Source organism: Pleurodeles waltl, chromosome 6 (assembly GCF_031143425.1).
Source record: "Pleurodeles waltl isolate 20211129_DDA chromosome 6, aPleWal1.hap1.20221129, whole genome shotgun sequence".
Taxonomy (NCBI): domain Eukaryota; kingdom Metazoa; phylum Chordata; class Amphibia; order Caudata; family Salamandridae; genus Pleurodeles; species Pleurodeles waltl.
The window spans coordinates 212,008,281-212,032,347 of record NC_090445.1 but is presented as its reverse complement, the minus strand read 5'-3'; the positions used below and the strand labels follow the sequence as shown (position 1 = coordinate 212,032,347).

General features: G+C 42.6%; 1 protein-coding gene across 2 annotated transcripts in view; it reads right to left on the bottom strand.

Annotated features, from left to right (window-relative positions):
* The window catches only part of ASB16 (ankyrin repeat and SOCS box containing 16), a 116,350-nt gene that overhangs the window by 16,730 nt on the left and 75,553 nt on the right, over nucleotides 1-24,067 (bottom strand). Inside the window, exons 4-5 of one of the 2 annotated variants that reach the window (XM_069237863.1) lie at nucleotides 13,413-13,526; nucleotides 5,302-6,370 (exon numbers count right to left, since the gene is read on the bottom strand). In XM_069237863.1, the coding sequence (XP_069093964.1) occupies nucleotides 6,191-6,370; nucleotides 13,413-13,526 (294 nt within the window). In that variant the 3' untranslated portion in view covers nucleotides 5,302-6,190. Of the gene's footprint in view, nucleotides 1-5,301; nucleotides 6,371-13,412; nucleotides 13,527-24,067 lie in introns of those variants that run through there. The other variant, XM_069237864.1, reaches the window with a different exon arrangement.

The window sequence follows — 24,067 nt, the reverse complement described above, 5'->3', positions numbered from 1 at the left end:
ACTCCCGGCACTCATGCCCTGCTAATCTGGATACTTTGCACTGCTGGTTCCTGAATACTTCCACCTGTGCTGATCAGGTAGCTTCCCTTGTGTGCATGAAGGAGGGGGGGGATGGGGCTGGATTTCTCTCCTTCTTTTCCACACCCAGGACTCCCCGGTTTCCCCTATTCCAAGGGTTGAGATGGACGAGGGGGCGCAAACGTCCTTCCTGTAAAGACTCGTGGCTTTTCTCCACAACTGCTAGTCTTTTCCAAGAATGAGAGAAGAGAAGGGAGCGACTGACCTTCTCACGTTGCTGCACCCTGCGGCGTCTTCCTTGCGTCTTCCTCGCGGCACCACCGCGGGCGCGTCCTTCTCTCTGCCGCCACTTGCTGCTCTCTCTTTCCCCTTAGCACTCTGAGGGGGGGAACAAGTGCCCCCGCGACGATTCCGCGGCTCACGGTTACTCCGGAACCCCTGCAGCCCACAGCCGCTGCTGCGATGTTCCGCTCTTCCTCCGCCCCCGCCTCGCTTCTCACTCCTGTGTCCTCCTGCGTCCTCACGTCACACGCACTCAGCTCAGCTCCACTATGTAACAAAATACTAACCTTTAGGCTGGCCTGACTTGGGATGTAAATATTGTTCATTAGCAGCAGTGCTCCCCCTGGTCACCCCATTTGGGCATTTTATTGCTTGTACACATGAGTGTTCCAGCTGGAATATATCTATTGGCCCTAGACCCATAAAAAGGCAGTGTGCACATTTGACAATCTATGAGGAATACCAAGAAGGTGCTGATGGCTATTATTATGATGAAGACCCTTCTGGGTCCTTTGAACACAACCTGGTCCATGCCCTTCATGCAGGAGTGCGCCAAACAGTTAATGACGCCTTGGTAAAGGCCATCACCACCTTGAAGCACCATCTCTATGGTTTCGGCCCCCAGCAGCAGGATTGGTTACCCCCTTCTACCGGCATGCTCGGGGACGGTGAAGAGAAATTAAAATCCAAGCAGAGTAAAGGGCCCCACACGGATGCTTTTGAAAAACTGGCAGCATCCTTGGACAATAAACACACCTACAGTGTCCCCCCCACGGTCCCATGCCGACACTGACACAGATGATTCTGAATCCTCCTCAGCTCAGAGCTCTGCTCGTGAGGATAACCCAGACCCAAGCAAACATAAGAGCAAACGTAAGAGTAAGACTCATAACACAGCACCTTGCAAGCAACCCAAAGTCCTTATTTTTGAAATGGGAGACATTATTCATCCCAGATCTACATCTTGGGTCCGACCACAGGAAGTAGTTGATTATGTGAAGGCCCACATCTGTCAAGCTTTTGATATGGAGTTACAGGCTCGCAAGCGGTCTGAGTGCCCCAGACCGACTTACGAGATAAGGTAGCAGACACTCCGGAGGTGGATCCCACCACAGTAACTTATCTTAAGAAATATACTAAGGATCTGAAAAGAGGCCTGGACTGAGCGTGGAAAATCTGCCAGGACAAACTTTTAGTCATGACAGGTCCCCTAACCAAAATCTTAGAAATGGCCTACCATTCATAGGAATCTAAAACTCTTATTGATGCAGGAACTCTGGTGGGATGGGCCCAACGGGCCATGTGCCAGTTGGGTAACTCTATCTGCGCTATCTCTAGCGAGTGGCAAAGATCCTTCCTAATGACATTGGATCCAAAGTTGACAGATTTAGCTTCTTTGGAGTCAGGTCCGTCTGCACAGGGTCTTCTATTCAGAGCCCCGTTCTTGAAAGACCTTTGCCTCCAACCTGGTTATGGCCCAAGGATCCATTAAAAATGTCCACAGACCACTTTTTGGGAGGGCTGGATGCCTTAGGAGGGCGAGCGTTCGGCTGTGGTTACCAGCAAGGCCAACAAAGGGATTACTACCAAAGAGGTAGAGGTGAGTATCAAGATCAGGCCTCCACCTTCTACCCATCCAGAACACACAGCTTTAGAGGGCATTTCTGAAAAGGACGGTCCAGGGGCTCCCAAGGCTCCTTTCAAGACTCTAACCCCACAGGAAAGAATTATTCCTTTGGGGTGAAGAACACAACTGTTTATGCACAACTGGCTGAAAATATCACAAGATCCAAGGGTTCTCAAGACTATTCAGGGTTTCAAGCTAGAGTTTTACGAGACCCCAGTACAACCAGGTCCCCCACACAATGCATTTTTCCCATCTAGCTCAGTCTTTTATCGACTCAGAAATTCAGGCGCTTTTACAGAAAGATGTGATAGAAGCGAATATCTTTCATCCACATGGTTTTGTAAGCTGCATTTTCCTTGTTGAAAAGAAAGGAGAAGGCTCAAGATTGTAGTCAATCTTCGAGAGTTCAATCAATGGATACTCTACCATCATTTGAAGATGCAAAGGATTCACCTTCTAAGGGACATCCTTCAAGAAGGGGACTGGATGGTTCGATTAGACCTAAAGGATGCTTATCTGACTATTCTTATTTTTCCACTGCACCAATGTTTTCTTCAGTTTCTATGGAACTATGTGTATTACAAATTTAAGGTACTCCCCTTCGGACTCTCCTCCGCACCTTGGTGTTTCACAAAGTTCATTCAGCCAGTGGTGGAGTTTCTGATGTCTCAAGGGTTTCGCTTCATCATTTACCTAGACTACATTATCATTATGTCCCAGTATCCTCAGAAAACCATAACATATCTGGAGTGGACGATCGTCCTTATTGAAAATCTAGGATTTGTTTTCAATGTCCAGAAATCGATTCTGAGTCCGTCTCAATTTCGGGAGTTCCTGGGGTTCCAAGTAAACTCTCAATCAACTCAGCTGGTTCTCCCACCTCAGAAGGCTCTATGCCAGAGATGACCATAGAATTAGATGACCAGCCGTTTGGCCTGAATAGCCCGTTGCAGGCAGATCTCCACAGGCGGTCATTGGTCCTCGATGGAGTTGAATGTGCAAATCAATTGCCTGGAACTTCTAGCAGATTCCTTTGCAATCCAGAATTTCTGCCAGGAAGGCAAAATGCTGCATCCTCCTCTGCATGGACAACATTTTGGCGGTCCGCTATGTAGACAAACTGGGCAGGACAAGGTCCAAGTCCCTGACGAGATAGCCAAAGATATTTGGCACTTCTGTCTTCGGAGTCACAACTCCGTGACAGTGGAATATCTTCTGGTCCAGTGCAATGTGATAGCAGCCTGGCATTCTGGTAATCTGCGGGACTTCAGCGACTGGAGGCTTCATCCGAATGTCTTCCACATGCTTCTTCGCAGATGGGGTCCGTGCGTGATCAATCTGTTTGCATCTCGTCTGAACCGCCAACGTACTCTAGCTGGCGTCCAGATCCGAGGGCTTGCGCGATTGATGCATTCCTCCAGGACTGGAGTCCATTCTGGAGGAGTATTAGCTCAACTGAGACGGCATGAAGTGGAAATGATCTTGGTGACCCTAGGGCACAGGCTTAGTTTCTGGATGTACTGGAATTAGCATGTGCCCCTCTGGTTCTGATACCATGGCACTGGAATCTCCTGATTGACTCCAAATACCCCTCATCCTCACCTCCCTACCCCTACTCCCCATTTGCTGTTTGTGGAAATGTGAGTTGATTGATTTTATAACTTGAAACACGGTTTATGGCTTCCTATATTTTTTCTTTTTCCTTGGAAACAATGACAAATGATTGGTTCCCTTTTGTTCTCCTTCTTCATAGAGTCACATTTGGTTGAGAGTTTGTATAATGTTTTAGTTATTCAGGAGTAAGTCTACGTTCAGAAACTGGTTCATCTAGGAGTCTCTTGCTGGTGGTGAGGTTCTTACTATTCGAGTTTATGGACTTCCATTGAGGGTTCTGATTGTTAACTGTCTCTCGCTTGGAGCAAAGAAAGAGGAAGTGTTCTACAGTCAGTGAAATATATAGGGGACTCCTCTATGGTTGGTCATATGACTAATAGGGTTTCTTGGAAAGTGTAGAGTTTAATAAACTTTTCTTTTTATTAGCTGGTGAGAAAAAAAACATGGAAAGAAAAACATAATCCTCGACTCTGTGTCCTTAATAGAATTGAAAATTCTTGACGCGATTGGTAGACAATTTTATATTGTATGGTATGTTATGGCTTGTCATTGTATACTATGGTATGGTGTTGTATGGTATGGTCCCGCCTGTCATTGTATGGTATGTTTTGGTATGCTGTGACCTGCCATTGTACAGTATGGTATGATGTGGTATGGTATGGCTTGTCATTATATAGCATGGAATGGCTTGTCATTGAATAGAATGGTATGACCTGTCATGGTATGTATGTACAGTATGATATGGTATGGTCTGATATGGTAATGAAGAGAGAGGTCAAAAGCCATAAGGATGGAGAGTGGGAGGGAGGGGGCAAAGTTAACAAGGATGGTGAGGTTAAAAGCAAAATGGACAGATGGCGGGAAAGAGACCAACATGAAGGAATATCTACAGTACTAAAAAAAACAAAAGTCAGAAAAATTTGAGTGATACATGCACTCCGAAAATAAACATTCTCAACTATGGTGCAGCATGTCTGAAGAAGTAAAAAAGATGAAGATACATACAGAGCGACCAAAAGCCACAGGGACTGAGGGCGGAGGGGAGGGTGAAAAGGCAACACTGAAAGAAGTCTGTCACACCATAAAAACAACAAAATTATAGACAAATATAACACATGCAGTCTGAAAATCAATTTTTTTTGTCACACTGAAGAGTGTTAGAAGCAGGAGAGGTAGATGGATAGACACTGACAGTCTGCAAACAAATGCAGAATTGAGGCGTGTTTCCTCAAGACGCAACATTATGGAGTGCTGCCTCCAAAACAAAATAATAGGGTAATCATCAGATTGCGAGCAGCGGAAGGACACTCAGTGGGAACAAAAGCAGTACTTTGGCCATGCACCATAGTAATAACAAACAAACAAAGAGGAATAAACCCAGGATACACTAACCAAATAAAAACACAGAAATGGGAGTGATAATGAAGCCAACCAATGGTAAGCAATGGGTGGGCTCTAAGCCACTGTTAAGCTAACAAAATGTCTTGCAAATAACAGTACAAACGATGTCTCAGGGGTGACATAAAAGGGCTTAGAAGGTGGTGATAACACTTAGGCCCATATTTATACTTTTTTAGCGCCGCATTTGCGCTGCTTTTTGACGCAAAAACGGTGCAAACGTACAAAATACAATTGAATTTTGCAAGTTTGCGCCGCTTTTGCGTCAAAAAATTACGCAAATGCGGCGCTAAAATAGTATAAATATGGGCCTTAGCTCCTAAAGGGTTCATTTATTGCAGGTCAAAGACACAGATGTTATTAGTTTACATTTGTTTATTTAACACACACCTGTTCTGCCACCACATTAGCCAGTATGTTGGTCAGCAGTATCCTTTTAACACATATGGATGTTGCAAAACTATACTTCATCATTTCACATCAATTGCTGTTGAGAAGACAGAAAATATTGACAAGGTCTCAGACCCTTAGATACCGCTGCCCACTGCGCTGTGTAACGGTACAACCTGAAGGAAGTCCAATGTAAGACCAGATGGGACAGACCCATGTCAGATATTCAAGATAACCATTATCTACATAAAGATGTTCAAATTAAATTAATGGTATTTATCTTCAGTGGGTATCTTGAAAATCTACCATATATCTGGCACACACAGACCTATGTGAGACCCTCTTGATGTAAGGTGTGAGCCTTCAATTAACCTCTGAGTGAAAGATGTTGAACTCTCAAAAGCAGAGTAAGGCCGCCTCAAAAGTGAGGCGGGAGATGGCGAAGGTAGCAAAAGTAATACATGAACACACAAGGTATCAAAAGTAATACATTGCAACATTCTAGCTCCCAAATATAGACTTCATGTTATCCAGACTTAAGCCATAGGAGAAGCCCTGGAGAGGCAAAGGCAAAAGGTCATGGTGCTGTTCAGTCAGAATATTTCTACCCCCAGTTCCTGCTATGGATCCTGGGGGTTAAATCACTTAGTAATGGGCTGCAGGAGCTGTGTACCTGCTCATGTTTTTTTAAATTTTATTTATATCCCCAAAGTTATGTTTACTTCATGCTGTCTCTCTGCAGTAGAAAGTTTGCTCGAGGTTCTCTTGTGCTGACTGGTGTGATCTGGAAACACAATGAAGTGGTTTGTGTTTTCAAGAAGTACAGTCCTCACCCACCATATGAAACCCTCCTTGGAGCTGTCACTGGAGGCAGCCTTCTCTCTTGAGTAGCAGGTACTCTATCATGGAGGGTGGGAGCTGCAGTCGGGCCAGGGCCTGGCCCCCTCCTAAGTGATGTCGCAGGACACAGCGGGCCAAGTGCTGCAACCTGCGGGGCTGGTTGGTCACTTTCAGGACTGAGTCGTAGAAGAGCTGATGTTCCTGCAGGGGATGGGGAACAGGAGAGAGGAGAAGGAGGGACAAGGGGAGAAGGCAAAGGTGTGTAAGGGAGGGGAGGGAAGCCAACGAATTAGATGTTTGCAAGTAGAACATAAAATATGAAGGGCAAACGTGAAGAAAGAAGAGAGAAACAACACAAAGTGTAAAGTGCAGGAGAAAATTAATGAAAGGCAGTAGAAAAAAAGGATGGGTGAATGGGAAAAGAGGAGCGAGGAAGAATATCAGTGTAGCATATATGAGAAGAGGAAAGAAGCGAGTGCAAGAATGAGATGTGGACGAAGGAAGTTGTGAGATAGAAAGGAAAGCACAGGAAATCAGAAAAAATGACAAGGGGCAAGGGGAGATGAGGGAAAGCAAAGAAGAGAGTGAGTACAGGACAGGATTTCATCAAAGGAGGTTTGAAAAAGGGTGAACAGATAAGAGATACAAGAAAGATCAAGAGAGAAGGAGTTACAAGAGTACAGGCGAGTCATTGTTTGATATATGGAAGTAGGTGCAAGTACAGAGCCCATAAGACAAATAGGAGCAACGATTCAGCAATGAGACACGGCACGGTAGAGAAGTTATGTTAATGAAAGTTGATAAAGAAGGATAGAGAGGACAGATGAAATAAGGTTTGAGGTGAAAAGATGGGAATAAGCAAAATCAGATAGGTAAGCGTGCAAAGGGGAGGAATGTAAAAGTAAGGGAGGAGAAGACATGAGAAAAAAAACAGACATGAAGACAGATGAGAGATATTGGGGTTTGGTGGGAGACAGGGAGAAAACATGAATGCGAGGGAAGGATAAAGGAGAAGAAAGGGGAAGAGGCAGATTGAAAGGATATGAGGAAAATAGGAAAGGGGAAGGTGGAAGGGAGAGATTGAAGAAAGATAAGAAGCAGAGAAGAGTAAGGAAGAAGAAAGGAAGAAGACTCCACTTTATCAGCTCTTAAATGTTCAGACGCAGATGACACCTAGCTCTTCCTTCAAATGAAGAGGACAGGTGGTGTGCAAAGATTAGACAAGTGCTCATATGATAAACAATAGTGGATGCCTGCAAATGTCTTGAAGTAATAAAAACTAAATCTGAGCACCAATGCCCAACTACTTTCATTAAAATCTGTTATCACAAGCTACAAATGATTTATTAATTTGGTTTATCTGAAGCAGTAATAACAATCACAGAACAAAACTCTTCAAAATAAATTTGAAACAGATACCAATCTTCAAAAGGTTAGTGTAATGTCTAGTTGACTGAAGTTTAAATACAATCACATAAAAAATGTACCAAAAGCACAAAACATCCTAAAGTAGGGGTGTGGGATTTAATAAAATATCTACTTATCCATGGGACAGGTGGCTTCTTAAATCTACTTGTCCTGTAAACAAAATCTATTTGCCCCTTTGAAGCCATGTAGCGTGGTGGAAAATTATGGCAGCAATCTCATTATGTTAGAGCTCTGATAATAGCCTCTCTGATTATGCCAGCGTTACTACTATAGTAGGGCTTGAATACCTGCAATTTTAATCCCTACTACAGCAGTTTCCTTGTTTTGCCACCTTTCTGCAGATTTGCATACTGGGGCTGGAGGAAGTAGTAAGCAATAGTTTCAGGGCTAGAATGCCTTTGAGTGTGCAAACCTACTAACTTGCATGTTTTAAGGATGTTGAGCAGATCTTCTCTTATCTTTTCACATAATGAGAAAGGTTGGAAATGTATTCCTGACAATGGCAGAAGTAGAAGTTCTTCCAGGGTTAGGAAAAAAGTGGTTGGAGTGAAAGTGAACTTGTAAACACTCAATTGATTTTCACATGAGCAAATCTACACATGCATTTTTGCTTGTGCTAACATACAGTTCACAAATTTCCTGATTTCCTGGTCTACTTTTGTAAGTTCTTGTGAATTCATGAAAGCCACTTATTCAAGGACATATACCATGGGTGCACTTTTGTTGTGAATTTCTTTAAGAATTGGGTTCCTAATTATGCATGGCGTTAAAAGACATTTTATTTTTATTAAACTTCTATTTCTCTTTCTATTGGCTGGTTTTACTGTGAGTGTTCACATTCTGCTCTTCAATAAGGAGAATTTTGGCACACAAAGTAGTTTTGTTCAGTTCCAGAAACTACTGTGGCATAACAAAACTGAAGGGGCCCCCCTTGCTGCAAAGAACATGGAGGCCCCCTCCTCCAGGCTCACTCAGGGCAGGTGCTGTGCATTGACAAAACAAAAAGACTCTAAAAAAATGTCGGATTGTTTGGCATTGTCAGTGCTTGTTTATTTTCATGCTTCCCATCATCTTGCTGAAAATGGTTACACGGATTTTCCATTAGGAATATTTTTGGAAAATACTAGGATGCATCAACACATTTTACTAAATGATGCTTTAAAGAAATAGCACCTAATATTTCATGTTAGCGGAGTGTTCTTTCTCCTACTTTTTCTGAACATTTTCTTCTGAAAGCAAAGCCTCATCACTCTTACTTACAAACTTCTGCAGACATTTGCATCTAATCAGAGAGCATTCTGGAGCATTATATTTAGCCTCATATTGTTAAACTTTTCAAACATGTGTACACTTTTTTTTTACCAGAACCACTGTCAGTAGTGCAGTGTGACCTTAAAACATTTATTTACAGCGCTAGCCCTAATAATGAAGGCTTTTAATTAATGAACCATAAATACAAGTTTGAACAGCATTAACATATGGGGACACACTACCTTAACTGCAGACAGTTCTCTTCTTTGTAAGCTGGCAGCCAAAGGATTTGTGCTGCTGGGGGTTGGGCGTACTTGTCCAAGGCAAAAACAAACATAAAAACTTGTTGCTCTTGACCCCAAACAATATGTCCCAGGCATCGGGTGATAGGAATTCCACATGCCTGCTAAAGCCTGCCATCATTGCATAAATTACTTTCAATTAACAACTCATGAAAGGTTTCTGGTAGCTTACAAGAAACTCTACATATTAATGAAACATGTTCAATAGATCCCATGTTAAATATGCACATTCTGCAGCGCCATTATGTACTGAAATCAGTGCTGCAATAAATTCAAGAACGACAATTTGTAAAAAACAAAATAAAAGAATTCCCCATCAGCAACTTTGCTATGGCCCAAGCATCACATAATGAGCCATCTGATTTTCACATCTATGGGCTTGATTTAGAACTTGGCAGAGAGGAATACTCTATCACAAACATGATCGATATCCCAGCAGCGTTATTATGATCCCTTTATATGCTATGCAGATCATAATACAGGGGAAGAGATATCTGTCACATTTGTGATGGAATATCCCCTTTGCCAAGTTCTAAATTAGGCCCTATATCTGCAATATAGATGACAGTAAGTTGTTGCTACATGCAAGAGATTCAATCTGTTAGACAGAACTATAGCGGTGGTTGGTTGTAGTACCTTATTAAAAAGTTTTTTTTTGAAAAGTTAAACCTAGAGGCTTTCAGAGTGAAATATAAATTATTAGCATAATCTATCAATTGTTGCGATATACTCTAATTTGTCAATGTAGTGATTTCGGCTTTAATCATGTGAAAAATAGGAGCAGTGGTGGCAGTGTGCATACCACACCACAATATCAGAATTGGGTACATTGAAGATCCAGGATCTTAAAGATCAGTTCTGGGGTGGTTGATTATCTTGCAATAATTAAACATCTCTGTTTAATAAGGGCAAGACTACTTCTCCTAAAAACAGGCACTTCTACTCTATATTATATTCAGGGGAGCATTTTACCTTTAAAATCTTTTACAAATTGAAAATAACTGAATCTCTCATATTTAGCATTGCAAGCTGCTAAGTGCTCATTGTATTAATAGCTCAAAACTTCTGAAAAAGTGAATTAGGTTTTCATGTACGACCCTCATTGAAGGTCAAACACTCCGAAAACTGGCCACCCAGAAAGTCACCTGCCTATCCTAAAATGTAAGATATTAGATTTAAATCATTTATTTCAAGGTTAATCATATTTATACATTTAAGGAAGGCATGCTAAAGGAATAATTGGTGTCTTGGCTAACAAGACAGACTCGTCAGCATATGTCATTAGCTATAGGTGAAATCAACCATACTCTGTGGGAAAGAATCTACCTAAGATAGAGCAAAATGTATGTCCCTATGAATGGGTAAAACTTCAAGGGTGCAAGAATACACCAATGAGGCAACCCACCCATAACATAGATATGCCTTAAACTCCCTGCATGATTTTATCTGCAGACCATTACTCAAATCTCCTTATATACAAGGTCAATCATAGCAAACAACGCAGGAATAATTCAAGAATAATATCGCAAAGTAAGTAGCTCTAACTTCATGAAATTAAAACTACCAAATAAGCTGAAAGTGGTGTCCTCCAGAAAGAGTTACTAGGGGCCTGTTGCCACACAGCTTGACTGCTGAAAGGTATAAGAGTATTCATCAAAATACTTAGGAAGATACATGTAGGGAGATGCAAGATTGTGCACACAAGAATTAAATCTATTTCCATTGCCTGGTGATGACTTCAGAAAAAGAAGACAGCACATACCTTAATATGATACATAGAAAGATTACATACTGGATGTTAAGCTATTGTGTGAAACGATGAGAATGAAGGTGAGTGAAGGATGGGGTGGGATGATTGGTGTGTTATAACATTTAGAGTTACATTTGGAGGACGTACACTTTGTGGTTGGTTGTGCACAAATGAAGTAAGGAGATAGCACTCAGGTCAGCTGTAACCCCTTAGCGGTTGTAAGATTAGAATTTGGGCACTCCAGTGAGAAGCAGTTTGCTGACAAATGTTTTGACTGCAGAATGTGGACTGCATGCAGTGGCATAGTGGAGAAGGGACTCCATTATGTTTGAGTGGTAATAGGTATGTGGAGGGAGTTGGTGCCATGGACATCCTTGCAGAACAGTCAGAGGTCGCTAAACTAACAGACAATCGATCTGGTGTTGCGGGCCAGGTACGTGTTTGAAGACGGTACTGCTGATAAAGTTAATAACTTTGTGAGGCTGGGAAAAGTAGAGTGGTAGGCTAACAAAGAGTATGTTGCAGTGGGTGATTGTACTCGTAACCAGATTACAACTTTAGCCTTGTAAAATCTGAGGTAATGGTAAATTTTATATGTATCTAGAATATAATCCACAATTTTTGGTGAATGACAATGACTCTAAATGCATTAGCATTTCTGGTGTTCAAAAGTACTTTGAGGTTTCTTTTGGATGGGGCAGGGTCAAGATGTCCAGAAAGAAGATGATTGGGTTAAGTTTAGTCCTGGAAGCAATGAAAGCTGGGAAAAGGTGATGTCAGTTTTCAAGGAATTAAGAATGGTAGAGCAGAATGCCATTAAAAAACACATAGGGCAGAGGCAGACATGCAAGACTAGTGGCCAGGAGAAAATGATGCAAATAAGAAAAAGATCTTGCTATAATTTGCATAGAAGTGGTAAGAAAAGCCAAATAATTAGACAATGTTTGCAGAGGAGACAATTAACAGGGAGAAATTAAGTGAAAATATGGCATACCCTTGGGGCATACCACCCAGCAGGGTTGTTGGCTCTGACACTTTGGAAAAAGGCTGAAACCTGGTCAATTTTTTACCAACAGGGAGGATGTTTTTATTTAATAGCTTATAAAATCAAAGTTAACAAAGTAAAAAATAGCAGTTTTGTTTTCATTATTAATTTTCAATTCTTATTTTCAACATTTAGAAGGCCACATACAAAAATAAATTATTCTTAAAGTTTTAGATCTGATAACCTGATGCTAAATTATCATTAAATCAAAGAGAGACACAACTGCCCTGTTAAAGTAAATTTAAAGGATTCTCCAGGCTTTTTTATTCAAGTACCAACCATTGACCATTGTAGAATCTCAATTACTGACGCAAAGGCTGCTCTTAGCTCTGAGAATGGGGATAACACTAATCGGACCCTCAAGAAATGCAGAATCAGCAATCAAAGAAGTAGCAAGAGATGTTTGCGAGGCGGGGTGATCAACTGTCTGTACATTAGTAAAACTGTGTTCAATAGTGTGTGCAGTTTGTTGTGCAGCATACAAAACAATAACTTTGGTATCTGAACGAAATATCGACTATAAATATCAAGGGCCTGATTACAACTTTGGAGGAGGGTGTTAATCCGTCCCAAATGTGACGGATATCCTTCCCACCGTATTACGAGTTCCATAGGATATAATGGACTCGTAATATGGCAGGTGGTATATCCGTCTCATTTGGGACGGATTTTTTTTTTTTAAATCTCTTTATTAAATATTGTAGTTAACAGCTCTTACATTGATTTAATAAACAGTGTATTTTTATACAATTGGGAGTTTCTTTTTTCTTTCCATTATTTTGCCTCTGATCACTTTATACATCTTGTCTTACATATTTTGCAATTAGAAACTTTATTGCATTCGGTTCAAAGAGCATTGGCATTTGGGACGGATTAACACCCTCCTCCAAAGTTGCAATCAGGCCCCAAGTTCTGTAAATGTGAAATCAAATCTAGAGTACCCAGAGTAAAGCATATACTATTCAGACTAACTATAACGAATTCTTTAGTCACATTTTATTGTTTTTAACAGTAATACTTTAAATATATGTTGCCCATGCTGTTAAGCACAATTATTTACCTTAAAAACAGACTGCCTCCGACTTCTGTCTCTCTTCTAGGCCGCCATTAGATTCCTTTTACATGTACTGCCCTCTCACTACATCCTACTTTCTCTAACTCTCAAAGTCAAGTCTCCACTTGCTTCTCCTGCTTGCACTTTGTCTCTTCCACAACCACCTTCCTGCCGACCAATTACCTGAGGTTTACTATCCACTAGGTGCATCCGCTACACCAACTGGTCACTCATTCTATTCACAAAATTATTTACAAGCAACATGAAAAAACATGCCTGTGAACACTTAAACATTTTGTATGTGTTTGGAATTATTCAGGCTGTAGATTTGGTGCATGACTCGCTATTCAGAAAATGTATCACCCATAACACCCAAAGGCTGGGTGTTATGGTCATTGTATATGCGGACGTACCTGCCAGAGCTCCAGAGGGACAACCTCCTCCCAAGAGTCAAAGGGTGGGATCCGGGCAAAGCAGTTGAGGAGCACTTCCAGTGTCTCGGGAGACGAAGCACAGTACCTCCACATCTGAGCAGGTAACATCAACCGGAGGAGGGCCGATGAGGGAAAGAGAAAACAGAAAAAATGTATGAAGAGAAGAGTATATGATGGGCAAAGGGGCAAAGTGTGAAGGTGTCACATGGCAGACAGAGAGAGCCAAACCTGGTGACCCAGCTCATTGCTATGAGAAATGGTGCCTCGCACCTTCGAGGGGCTCTATCAGGTCATGAGAAGAGGCAAACTAGGATTTAGGAAAATCTCTAGTTGTGCTTTTCAAAGGTCCCTGAGGGCCAAGACAGTTCCACCATACATAAGTTTGTTGGTGAATAAGAGTTCTGGTAGCAGTGTTAGAATGAAAGCACTAATGAGGTTTATGCATGTTTTTTTCAGTGGGCTAGGAAAAGAGAATGGATTGGAGACGACGGTTGATTATTTCCGAACTCCCAAAAATGCCCTGGGATATGTGCAGTGTGAAGTACTATATGCCTACCAGTTTGAAATTTTGAATTTAAATCCAATGTAAGTAGTGCAGCGGTGCAGCAGTGGTAACAGCAAAATGTTCTGGCAAAATACGACTGACTGTCAATAAACAGCATACAGCAGGCATTGTTGTGAGGCTTCAAGGTATCCTTCAGTGTTTGTCCCAACCTAATGACATGGTGTCTGTACAGTTGAAACGTCTAAATCAGTGACATGCAAGAATTGTTACCCCACTTCTGCAAGTTTTTTGTTTCATACCCCATTTTTCATGCCATTCATTCTTTACCAGCATCATTGAAAAGATCAGATCAGGGTACAAAATTGATCTGGACACTGAAGAATGCAACAGGTGCAGGAGGTAAGCCCATTGTAAGTGGGAAGACAGAGTGATAGATAAAGACACAGACGCAGAAAGGCAAATGCAGAAAATGATAGAAATACAAAGATAATGATGAATGAATACCTAGAAAATCAGAGAGACAGAAACTGAATGTCAGGCCAATAGATACAAAGAGGCTAATGGACTGATGGACATGCTGAGAGTCAACTAAATAAACCCTACTAAATCTGTGGCACTAAATCGGTGGTGTCTACATCTCAGTAAAGTATTTAACAGAATGACATCGTTAGTCACTACATCGCAGGGGACAGTACACTGCAGGTTTTAGGTAAGTATAATATGTTCTGTTCAAACATGTTTATTTATACCGTGGTCTTTAAAACAAAGCTCAATTACACACCATCTCAATTTAAAATCGAGGATAAAACGATGTTACTCCTGATAACACACCATTAAAACCACAATTCATCCAGTCGACTAACACATAGTAAAAACTACTAAAAGTTCAGTTAAAATATTAATTCCTGTGTAAAAATGGTTCTACGGCCAATACAAAAACACCCCATAGCACATGTTACATCCTGGAATCGCATTTCTACAAGTAATTTGATCACTTGCCCCCTGTGTTTGGTGTCATACTTTATAAAAAATATGTTTTAGTATCACTTTTCGTTGATCTAGGTACCACAGGCAGTCTATAAGTGTGAATTAAATTGCCCTTTCTGTTTAGACCATATTTACAAATTATCTTTTCATCTATTAGAGATTTAGGAGCCTCAGATGTCAAAACTTGATTCATCCCACACCTGAAACTCCAAAGGCTTTGGTGCATCTGTGCATTCGGGGGTTTCTCCAGGTATGAAAGATTTCATCTCCCATTCATGATATCATCAAATGCAACACCTAGTTCTTATTTATTATGTATAAAATATCCTCTTCTCTGGAGATCTGTTTCGACTATTCTGAATTCGGCCTTGCTCATCCATATCTGACCAATTCCATCTACAGTATTTATTTTTAATTTCCTGCAGCAGTCGAGAATTCTCCCTCTACCTCCTCTAGCCCAGATAAGTTCACTCTGTAATATCTCCCTTTTACACAAGAGGGAGATTTTGGGGGTCTCCTCGCAGTCAATTCGTAGCTAAAATGTTATATATGCAAGTGCTAAATAAGTCCACCACTCCAGGCCTGTCTCGATTCTAACTGCCTGCACCATTGTAGACGGAGGGAGGGTAAGCAGTTTTTTAAAAACATCTTTCTTCTTCAACATCTGAGCATTTTGTTTCCACTGATGCAGACTGCAACTGAGGTCTTGTCATACTCTGATAATCCATTAGCACAGGTCGTAAGGAGGGCCCCCCATAACAAATATCAAATTTCTTCAGAATTCCCACATAAGGGAGTGCCTTAACATGTGTGAGTCAAAATGATCCTTCCATCGTAAATCATGGGAGAAGCGCATCCCTAGATATTTATATTTCCTGACTATCTCTATTTTAGCTTTTTTTATTGACCACCCCAGATTTATCCTCTTCTTACCTATCAGAAGCACTTTAATCTTTTCCATATTATTTTTTTTCAAATTACAGCACTTCGGAAATACGTCCAGTTTTCTCTGGAGACCAATTTCTGTCAGGTCAAAAATTACTAGGTCATCTGCGTATAAAAGACAACTAACATGCACACCATCCGTTTTAGGGCTAAAGCTTTGTGTTTGGCTGAGTGCTTTTGGGAGGTCTACCAGGTATAAAGAAAATAGGGTCGGTGCACAGACCCACCCTTGTCTCAGACTATTTCTTATGTTTATTCACTTAGAAAGAGAACCTTCAAGGTCTAATTTTACCTGGGCCAATTATCCCTATGAAGCTTATGTAAAATTAACAGTAAATCCCAAGGAATGTCAAGATTCTTTAATACTTCCCACAGCAGAACCCGGTCCACCAAATCAAATGCGGAGCTAAAGTCAACAAAGCAGCAGAACAGTCCTTCGCACTGCTCCATTGACTTCTTAGCCATGGCCCATAAATTAAAGTAATGATTGACCGTCGAGTGGCCCTCCTTAAAGCCACCTGGCTCTTGAGGAATGATTATATTGGATTCTGCCCTTTCCCTCAGCATCCCCAAGAGGATTTTTGAGAAGGCCTTCCCACTTACATCCAACAGATTTAATTATCAATAATTCCCTAGGAATGAATGCTCACCTTTCTTATATATAGGTTTAATTATTGTCCCCTTCCAACTGTTAGGAAATTTACCTGACAGAAGGATTTTTTTTAAAGGAGGTAAAACAAACTAGTCCACCAGGCAATCTTTGACTTAATCATTACTGCCGGTAGATTGTCGGGGCCCACTGCCCTTGTAAGTTTTAAAATTTCATTTTTTTCTTAACTACTGGCATTGAGAACCCCTCCTATACAAAAACATTTACTGGGCGAGGGATGGGTTTAGCATCTTTATTTTAGGTCTCCTTCAAAAATTCAACCCAGTCCTCCTCTCCCACTAAACCAGTTACTTTCTCCTGGGCATTTCCTATTCCACTCTGCACCAACCTTCAAATTTCTTTATATTTTGGATTCTATTGTATTGATCATTTCACCTCAGCATTGTGCTTTAAAATTTCGTTTCTTGCTGGACACCATATTTTTTATATTTTTTCCTTAGACTATGCAAAGATAGTGTATCCATTTTATTCCTAGTAAGTCTCATATTAATTTCAAGCTTTCTTATTTTTCGTTTTGCTGACCTACATTCATTATCAAACCATCTATTTATTCCTTGATTGCTGCGCAAACCTCATTTTGTCCTGTGCTTTATTAAAGACCATCAATATTTTTTTTAAATATGCAACCTCCTTTTCTATTACTCCCTCATACCATTTGCAGAAAATCTGGGCATACCTCTCCAAATATAAACTCCCTCTATATATATTAGAGGACTTTCAGTAAACTTAGGAGCTATTCAGAGATCCTAGTTCTTAAACGTTTTGGATATCTAGTCTTTAGGGGGAGGACCTTCATCTGCCTTGGGGCAATTTCCAGATCAAGGACTGTGCTCAGGGGGTAAAGATCACTCCCTTCCAATTGTAGTACTTTGAATACCATGATTAGACCAAAGGCCCATGCTTGCACAAACACATAGACTACTGGGCAATATTGATTACCTTACTGGAATTTGTTCCTCACCGAAATATCTGTTAGCACCCAACCACTTAAGTTCACAAGCCCATTTGATGTAAGAAAATCTGGCAGGGCTACATCCCTTCCTGAAGCCTCCTTTGTCCGAGAGCTTGCCCTTCTGATATTAAAAGCAGATAACAAATCATCATACCTTTCATCCACCATCTCTGAAAGCAATTTATGGTTAAAGTCCCCCACTAGGTTGTAACATATATTGGGGATACAATTTGCTTATATTGAACACATCTTCTTTGAACAATTCCATATTCTCATTATACTTATGAGGACTTTTTGCATGTATATACATATTAAGGATAATGATACATTTGTTGCCCTTCCTAACATTTTGCAGCTTTAAGCCACAGGCAGGGATCCAATTGCAATGGGTCTTAACTTCCCATATTCTAGAGGTGATTTTTAGACGAATCCAATGTTAATAGCCCCCTGAGGGCAGCTTACCTGCTGAACTATACATTGCCGTACTATGAACTACAAAAAAATCCATCTATGAGCGGGGGTTTCTCTGCACAGCCATGTCTCTTGGAAACGCAATATTGAGAACTGTTCAGTTCTGTCTCTAAAAGTCTGTAGCTTCCTTAAATTATTTAAGCCATGGGAGTTCCAGGAGAGCATAGTAATGCTATGCAGTGATGCCAAAACCTAGTCCACATTACTTAAGTCCGCTTATTCTCATAGGTCCTCATCCCAACTCGGGAAATCATACTTATTTTGATCAAACGGTATGCCCCATAACTTTCCCCTTGGGACAAGGTAACATGAAGTCTCCCTTCTCCGGTTTCTAGTATATGCCTATACCTAGGGTCAATCCCCTGTGAGCCCCAACTGACTTGGTTTATCTGGAGACCACCATGGCACATCCAATATTGATGAGGGGGAATGGTCCAATATCCAAACCCAAAACTAATGAGGGAGGGAGTTCCTGGTGCTCCATACCTATTGGGCTTAACGCCCCCCTCTCCCCAAAGATACTACAGAGCTTGGGAGCCGCAACATCAGATACATTAGGGGGAGATCCTTTACTGACTACTTCAGCCTGGTTTGATGGTCCATGACTCCCGTTCAGTGACTCTAAATTATCTTCAGGGGAGCTTACTTCCCCTAAGCTCTCAATTAGCAGGCAAGGCAATAAAGACAGTCTGGGTTCTGACGGGTCTACCCCTTCTTCAAGCAGGAATTGAGGTTCATGTAGCTCTGCCACGTTCTTATCTGCAAGCGAGGGAATCTGAATAGCAGGAGCTGCAACAGAGTACATTTCTCCCCCTTTTTTAACCAGGTTGCCTGTAAAGTGCTTTCCCACAAATTCTTTGAGTTCACTAGGGGAGATGCCCTTGGGTTCGCATATCCCTACACCTCTGGCATCCTCCCTGCATCTGTCATTTGATTGGTCTGGACTATTTCTTTTGAAAGTTGACATGCTGGAGGAATTTTTATGGGGACTTGTTTTCCTTACTTTCTTCGCTCCATGAGGTTTTAGGGGCTTGCTCAGAGCTATTATAGTTGTCCTTTAGTTTAATATCAATTTCCTCACTCTCAGAAACGGGCCCAGGAAACCTGTGTGTTTTTAAAAATGTTGTTCACCTAGTGCACACCACCTCTTCAGAATCTGCATGCACCACCACCACAGGACTGCTATAAAATTCAAAAAGTTCTGCATTAATCGGATCCACTTTATAGGTGTAACTTGTAGCAGTCCCACCCCGTGATTATAGCAAACCACCACACGTGGACTCCTAATTGAGTTTACCTCAGCAGTAGGCCTAGTCTGTTAATTGTTTTGGCCTATATCCGCCAGCCAACTAAGGCCACTTGACACCAGGGTACACCAGGAGGTACAAGCCGTACCACCACATGCCGTGCTTTGCCCTGGCTCCCCGAGGAAGGCCAACGTGGTCACGGCTACCTCCCCCAGGAACTCACCTGGCATACAATGTGCACAATCTACTTGCCATAGTTTCAACTCACCCGCCACTTTTCTGCAGGTTCCTGTGGGTTACAGGTGAGTGGTGGATGTGTTGCAGGTCTCATGGACCCTATTGGCCTTAATGAGCCTCAGTTGTCTTCAGTTACTGCAGACTCTGCTCTGCTATCTGGGGTTTCCTGCTCCTTAACCACCCCCCCCCAAGGTAGGGGGGAGAATATTGGTGGCAGAACCTCCATATGCCACCTATGGCAAAACAATCAAGAACTCCCATTTTGTGCTATTTTTAAATATATTTAATGTATTTTTTAAATGATAACCCGTGCCACAGATCCTTCTGTAGTTTGCTGCTTTGGCATTCGCTGTGTTCACGCTCCCGCTCCTGCTCCTGTTCACGTGGCGACATGGCGTCCTGCAGGGGGCACGAGCACAGATTCCTCACAGCCCAAGCACAAGTAAGTATTAATATTACAAATGAAATAATTTATTATTAAATAATATAGTTTCACATTCTTAGCTTTTCTATATATTCACTGAAAAAAACAAAGGTTAAAGTAACGTCATAGTTAGGTGAAATGTTTACATTTTAAACTCTAAAAACCACAGAAATTATTTCACCAGTTATAGCTATCTCAAGTAACTAGAACTCATGCCCTAAGGTAATTATACCTCACACCCCCGCTTTGCACAGCTTACTCATCTATAATTACATTGCAAATGTTGCAGTGATATTATCAATGATGACATAGAAGATATCATGAGTGGTGTAATATGTGGGGTAATTAGCAGGGCATGGAGAGAGCGCGAGTTATAGCTACCTTGCGGCACATGTTGGAGTTACTTTAGATAGCTATAACTGGTGAATTTCTGTGGTTTTTAGGGTTTAAAATGTTACATTTGTACTGAACATTTCACCTAACTATAATGTTTTTAAACTTGTTTTTATTGTAATAAGAAGGGTAGTAAAGGTAGTAGAAGACATTACAGTATCAAGGTATATTAAGGCGATACAGAGACATATAGGGGGTCATTTTGACCTCAGCGGTCTTTTGTCAAGACTGCTGAGGGACCGCCGTGCTGAAGACCGCCAGTGGTGGCGGTTTTCAGCTCGGCGTATTATGACTGTTGACAGCTCTCCGTCCATTTTCAGACGGAGAGCCGCCAACAGCCATACTGGCGGTCAGCCTGGGAAGTGGAGGTTGCTCCACCTCCACCGCCACGTCAACAGAACACCGCCCACCGAATCACGTCCTGTGATTCGGCGTGGCGGTGTTCTGTTGACGGTGTGGTGTCGGCGGAGCAGGCCCCATGGATCCCGTCCCCTCCCGGAGGATCGACGGACCAGGTAAGTCGATCGTCCGTTAGGGGAGGGGGTGGTGGGGTGTTGTGTGTTGTGTGCGTGCATGGGGGTGTGCGTGTGTGTATGTAGTGGGGGTGTGTGAGTGCGTGTATGCTTGCAGGGTGTTGTGAGTTTGGGAATGAGTGCATGTATGTCTGTAGGTATGTATGTATGGTTGTGTGCGTGTATGTTTGAATGTGGGTGTATGTGTCTGACTGTGTGTGTGGATGTTGGCATGTATGTTGGTGTGTGTGCATGTATGTGTGTTGGTGGTGCCTGCGTGTGTGTCGTGTGTGAATGAGTGATGTGATGTTGGGGGTCAGGGTGGGGAGGGGGGTCCTGCCACCTTTGTGGGGTGGCAGGGGTGGTGGGGGTGTAGGGGAGGGAGTCGGAGTGGGGGTGGGGGAGACCCCTATCAGTGCCAGGGAAGGAATTCCCTGGCACTGATAGTGCTTAACGCCATGGATTTCATGGCGGTTCCAAACCTTATGAAATCCATGGCGGTCAGCCGGATCCAAATACCGCCGGGGTACTGTATAGTGACGACCGCCGGGCTGGAGACCCAGGTCTCCAACCCAGCGGTCGTCTCCGCCCTGGTGGGCGGAATGGAGAAGCGGTGGATGACCATGGCGGTAACCGCCATCGTCATAATTGCAAAATTTTGACCGCCAGTCTGTCGTAATGACCCCCATAGTATCCTTGTCACATCCATTCCTGTAACCCTGAAAAAAATGAGAAATGGCTGAGGACGTCTAATTGCGGATTATAATTGTAATATTGTAAGTCAACAAAACCCCATAAACAAACATATGTATGTACAAAAAGCAGCAATTAGACAACAGAACCTCACTTAGGGAATATGCCCTTGTTTCCGTTCCCCCAGTGTGGAGGGGTGGAGGGGCTGGGGGCAGGGAGGTGTGTGTGAGGAGTAGGGGGAGCACACACCACCTGTTAACAGAGAAGCATAATGGATAGGCTCAGGGGGTGGTGGGGGAACGCAGGAGCCTAGTAACGCAAAGCCTAGACCCCCTCTAGTGTTTGTCTGCATTCCCTTCTCACCCTTAATAATACATTTTGCCTAGCTGCTCTCAATCACCATATCCTCCCTCCTTACCTCCCCTGGGGGGGATCTCTTGCACCCGACTCCAGGGGTTGTCAGTGGACTCCGTCCCCACCATGTCCATGTCTGACAGAGCCTCCAGCATGAAGCCCCATACTTCTAAGTCGCGGTAAGCATTCTCATCTGTTTGCACAGTCGCCTTTCCCCTGCCTCATTCAAGCAGGTTGGCCATCCATTTATTAACAGTTGGGGCTGTACTTTGCAGCCAGTGAACAGCCACCCGCCTCTTCGCCAGAATCAGCCCAAATAACATGGATCTGTGGTTTATTTTGCTGCTCCGCTTAGGCGTTGGAAGGACCCCTAGGATACAATGGCCGATGGACAACTCTGCATGCGCCCGCGTTATATCCTGCAGCACCCATATGATATTGCTCCAAAAACCTATGTAGCTTGCTACAAGTCCATGTCATATGAAGGAACAAGGCCGGTGTGGTCAAGGCCGGTGTGGTCCCACACCTGGGTCAGTCTTCCAAGTGGGCTCTACTGATTCTATGTGAATGTGGTGGGGTCATATATGCTTGGTGCAAGTAATATAATGTATAAGTTTAAACCTTGCATTACTAGCCACCTCACTGACCTGTGCAAACACTCTTTTCCATGCTCCCTAAGATGGGGGCTTGTGTAACCACTCTGTCCATCTGTGACGGACCTCTGTCGCGTCTTTGCGGCAATCCCCTTTAACTGCCTTATAAATGCGGGAAATCAATCCCGAGTCAACCCAGGGTCTAGTATTACCTGTAATGTCTGTGACTCCTCTGGTTCAGGTGGGAAGTCCGTCCATATCTCCCAAAAAGTACTGTTTTTTTAGAATACTGGAGAAATTGACTCTGCAGAATATCAAAGGCATCATGTGTCACCTCCCATGTGAGGAAAGCACTATTAAGCTATAGATCACCAACTGTACTGCATCCGCCCATAAACCTCTGCAAGATATTCATTAAGGACTGTATGCGCTGCGGCCAATGAAGGGACAAAAGTTTGGCATAAGGTGCTTGCCATATCACTCGGGGTATTGTGGAAGGTCCACCTCTACTCCCCACGTCCCCAGGAGTTTCTTTTCTGTGTTAGGTCCCTCCATGCACCACTGCGCCACATATTGCAATAGACCCGCTAGATGATACAATTGCAGATCTGGTAGTCCCAGACCTCCCTGTTCGGTGTCCATGTTGAGAACATTCAATTTGACCCTGCTTCTCTAACCAGCCCATACAAGTGATATCAGGAGGCGGATGAGTTTAGTAAATGTGGATTGTATTTTATCATAGGTCCTCCCCAGGTATTCCCTTGGCTAAGGTAGGCCCTTCCATCCCTTCCCACGTTTTTCTCCTACTGCGATTTAAACTGCAGCGCGCTATAAGCATCTGCAACAGGGATCCAACGCCCTGAAGAATGCCCAGAGACCCTCCATAGCTCAATCATAAGGGCAGAAACATGTTGGCTAGATAGGTGACCTTGTGAGTCATTATTCTCACACTGGTCTCCCATTTCTTTTAATCACACCACACAGAATCTTCTATTAAATTCACCCTGGTACCTGTGTAGGTGTTTTTATTCCCATAGCTTAGCTGGATCCCTACTTTCCAGAAATCAAACTAATTTACGCACTCCCTCCTGTTCCTTTAACAGCGAGGTTGAGTCCGCCCAGGTGGTACTGTCCTACCTGGGTGGGGCTAGGTGGTCATATGATGAAGCATGACACTATATAGTGTGTGAGACCACCTAGTCCGTAAAGGAAATCCCCCTCCACAGACCTTAAACCAACCACCCCTCGTTTTATCTCTAGTCGAGATTTAGGATTGGTATAGTGACGCAATTAGCACCCTATCAACCCATTTGTAATTAAAAAAAACCCGTACTCTCTTTTGTGACTCAGTATATGGGACAGTCACCTGAGATTCATGTGCATCCCCTACCTGGTATGAAACCACACTGATCTTTGAGGACCAGCTGGGTGACCTCTGTTCAGTCTAGTTGTGAGAGTCTTAGCGAGTATTTTTGTGTCTACTCCCAGCATTGAAAGGGGTCTATAAGAACTGGGATCAGACTGATCTCTCCCGTTTGGGAAGCATAATGATTTACCTAACTATAATGCTAGTTTAACCTTTGTTTCTTCTCAGTGAATTTCTAGGGTATTTTAACATGAAGTAATATTTTATTATCATACATAAAGCCAA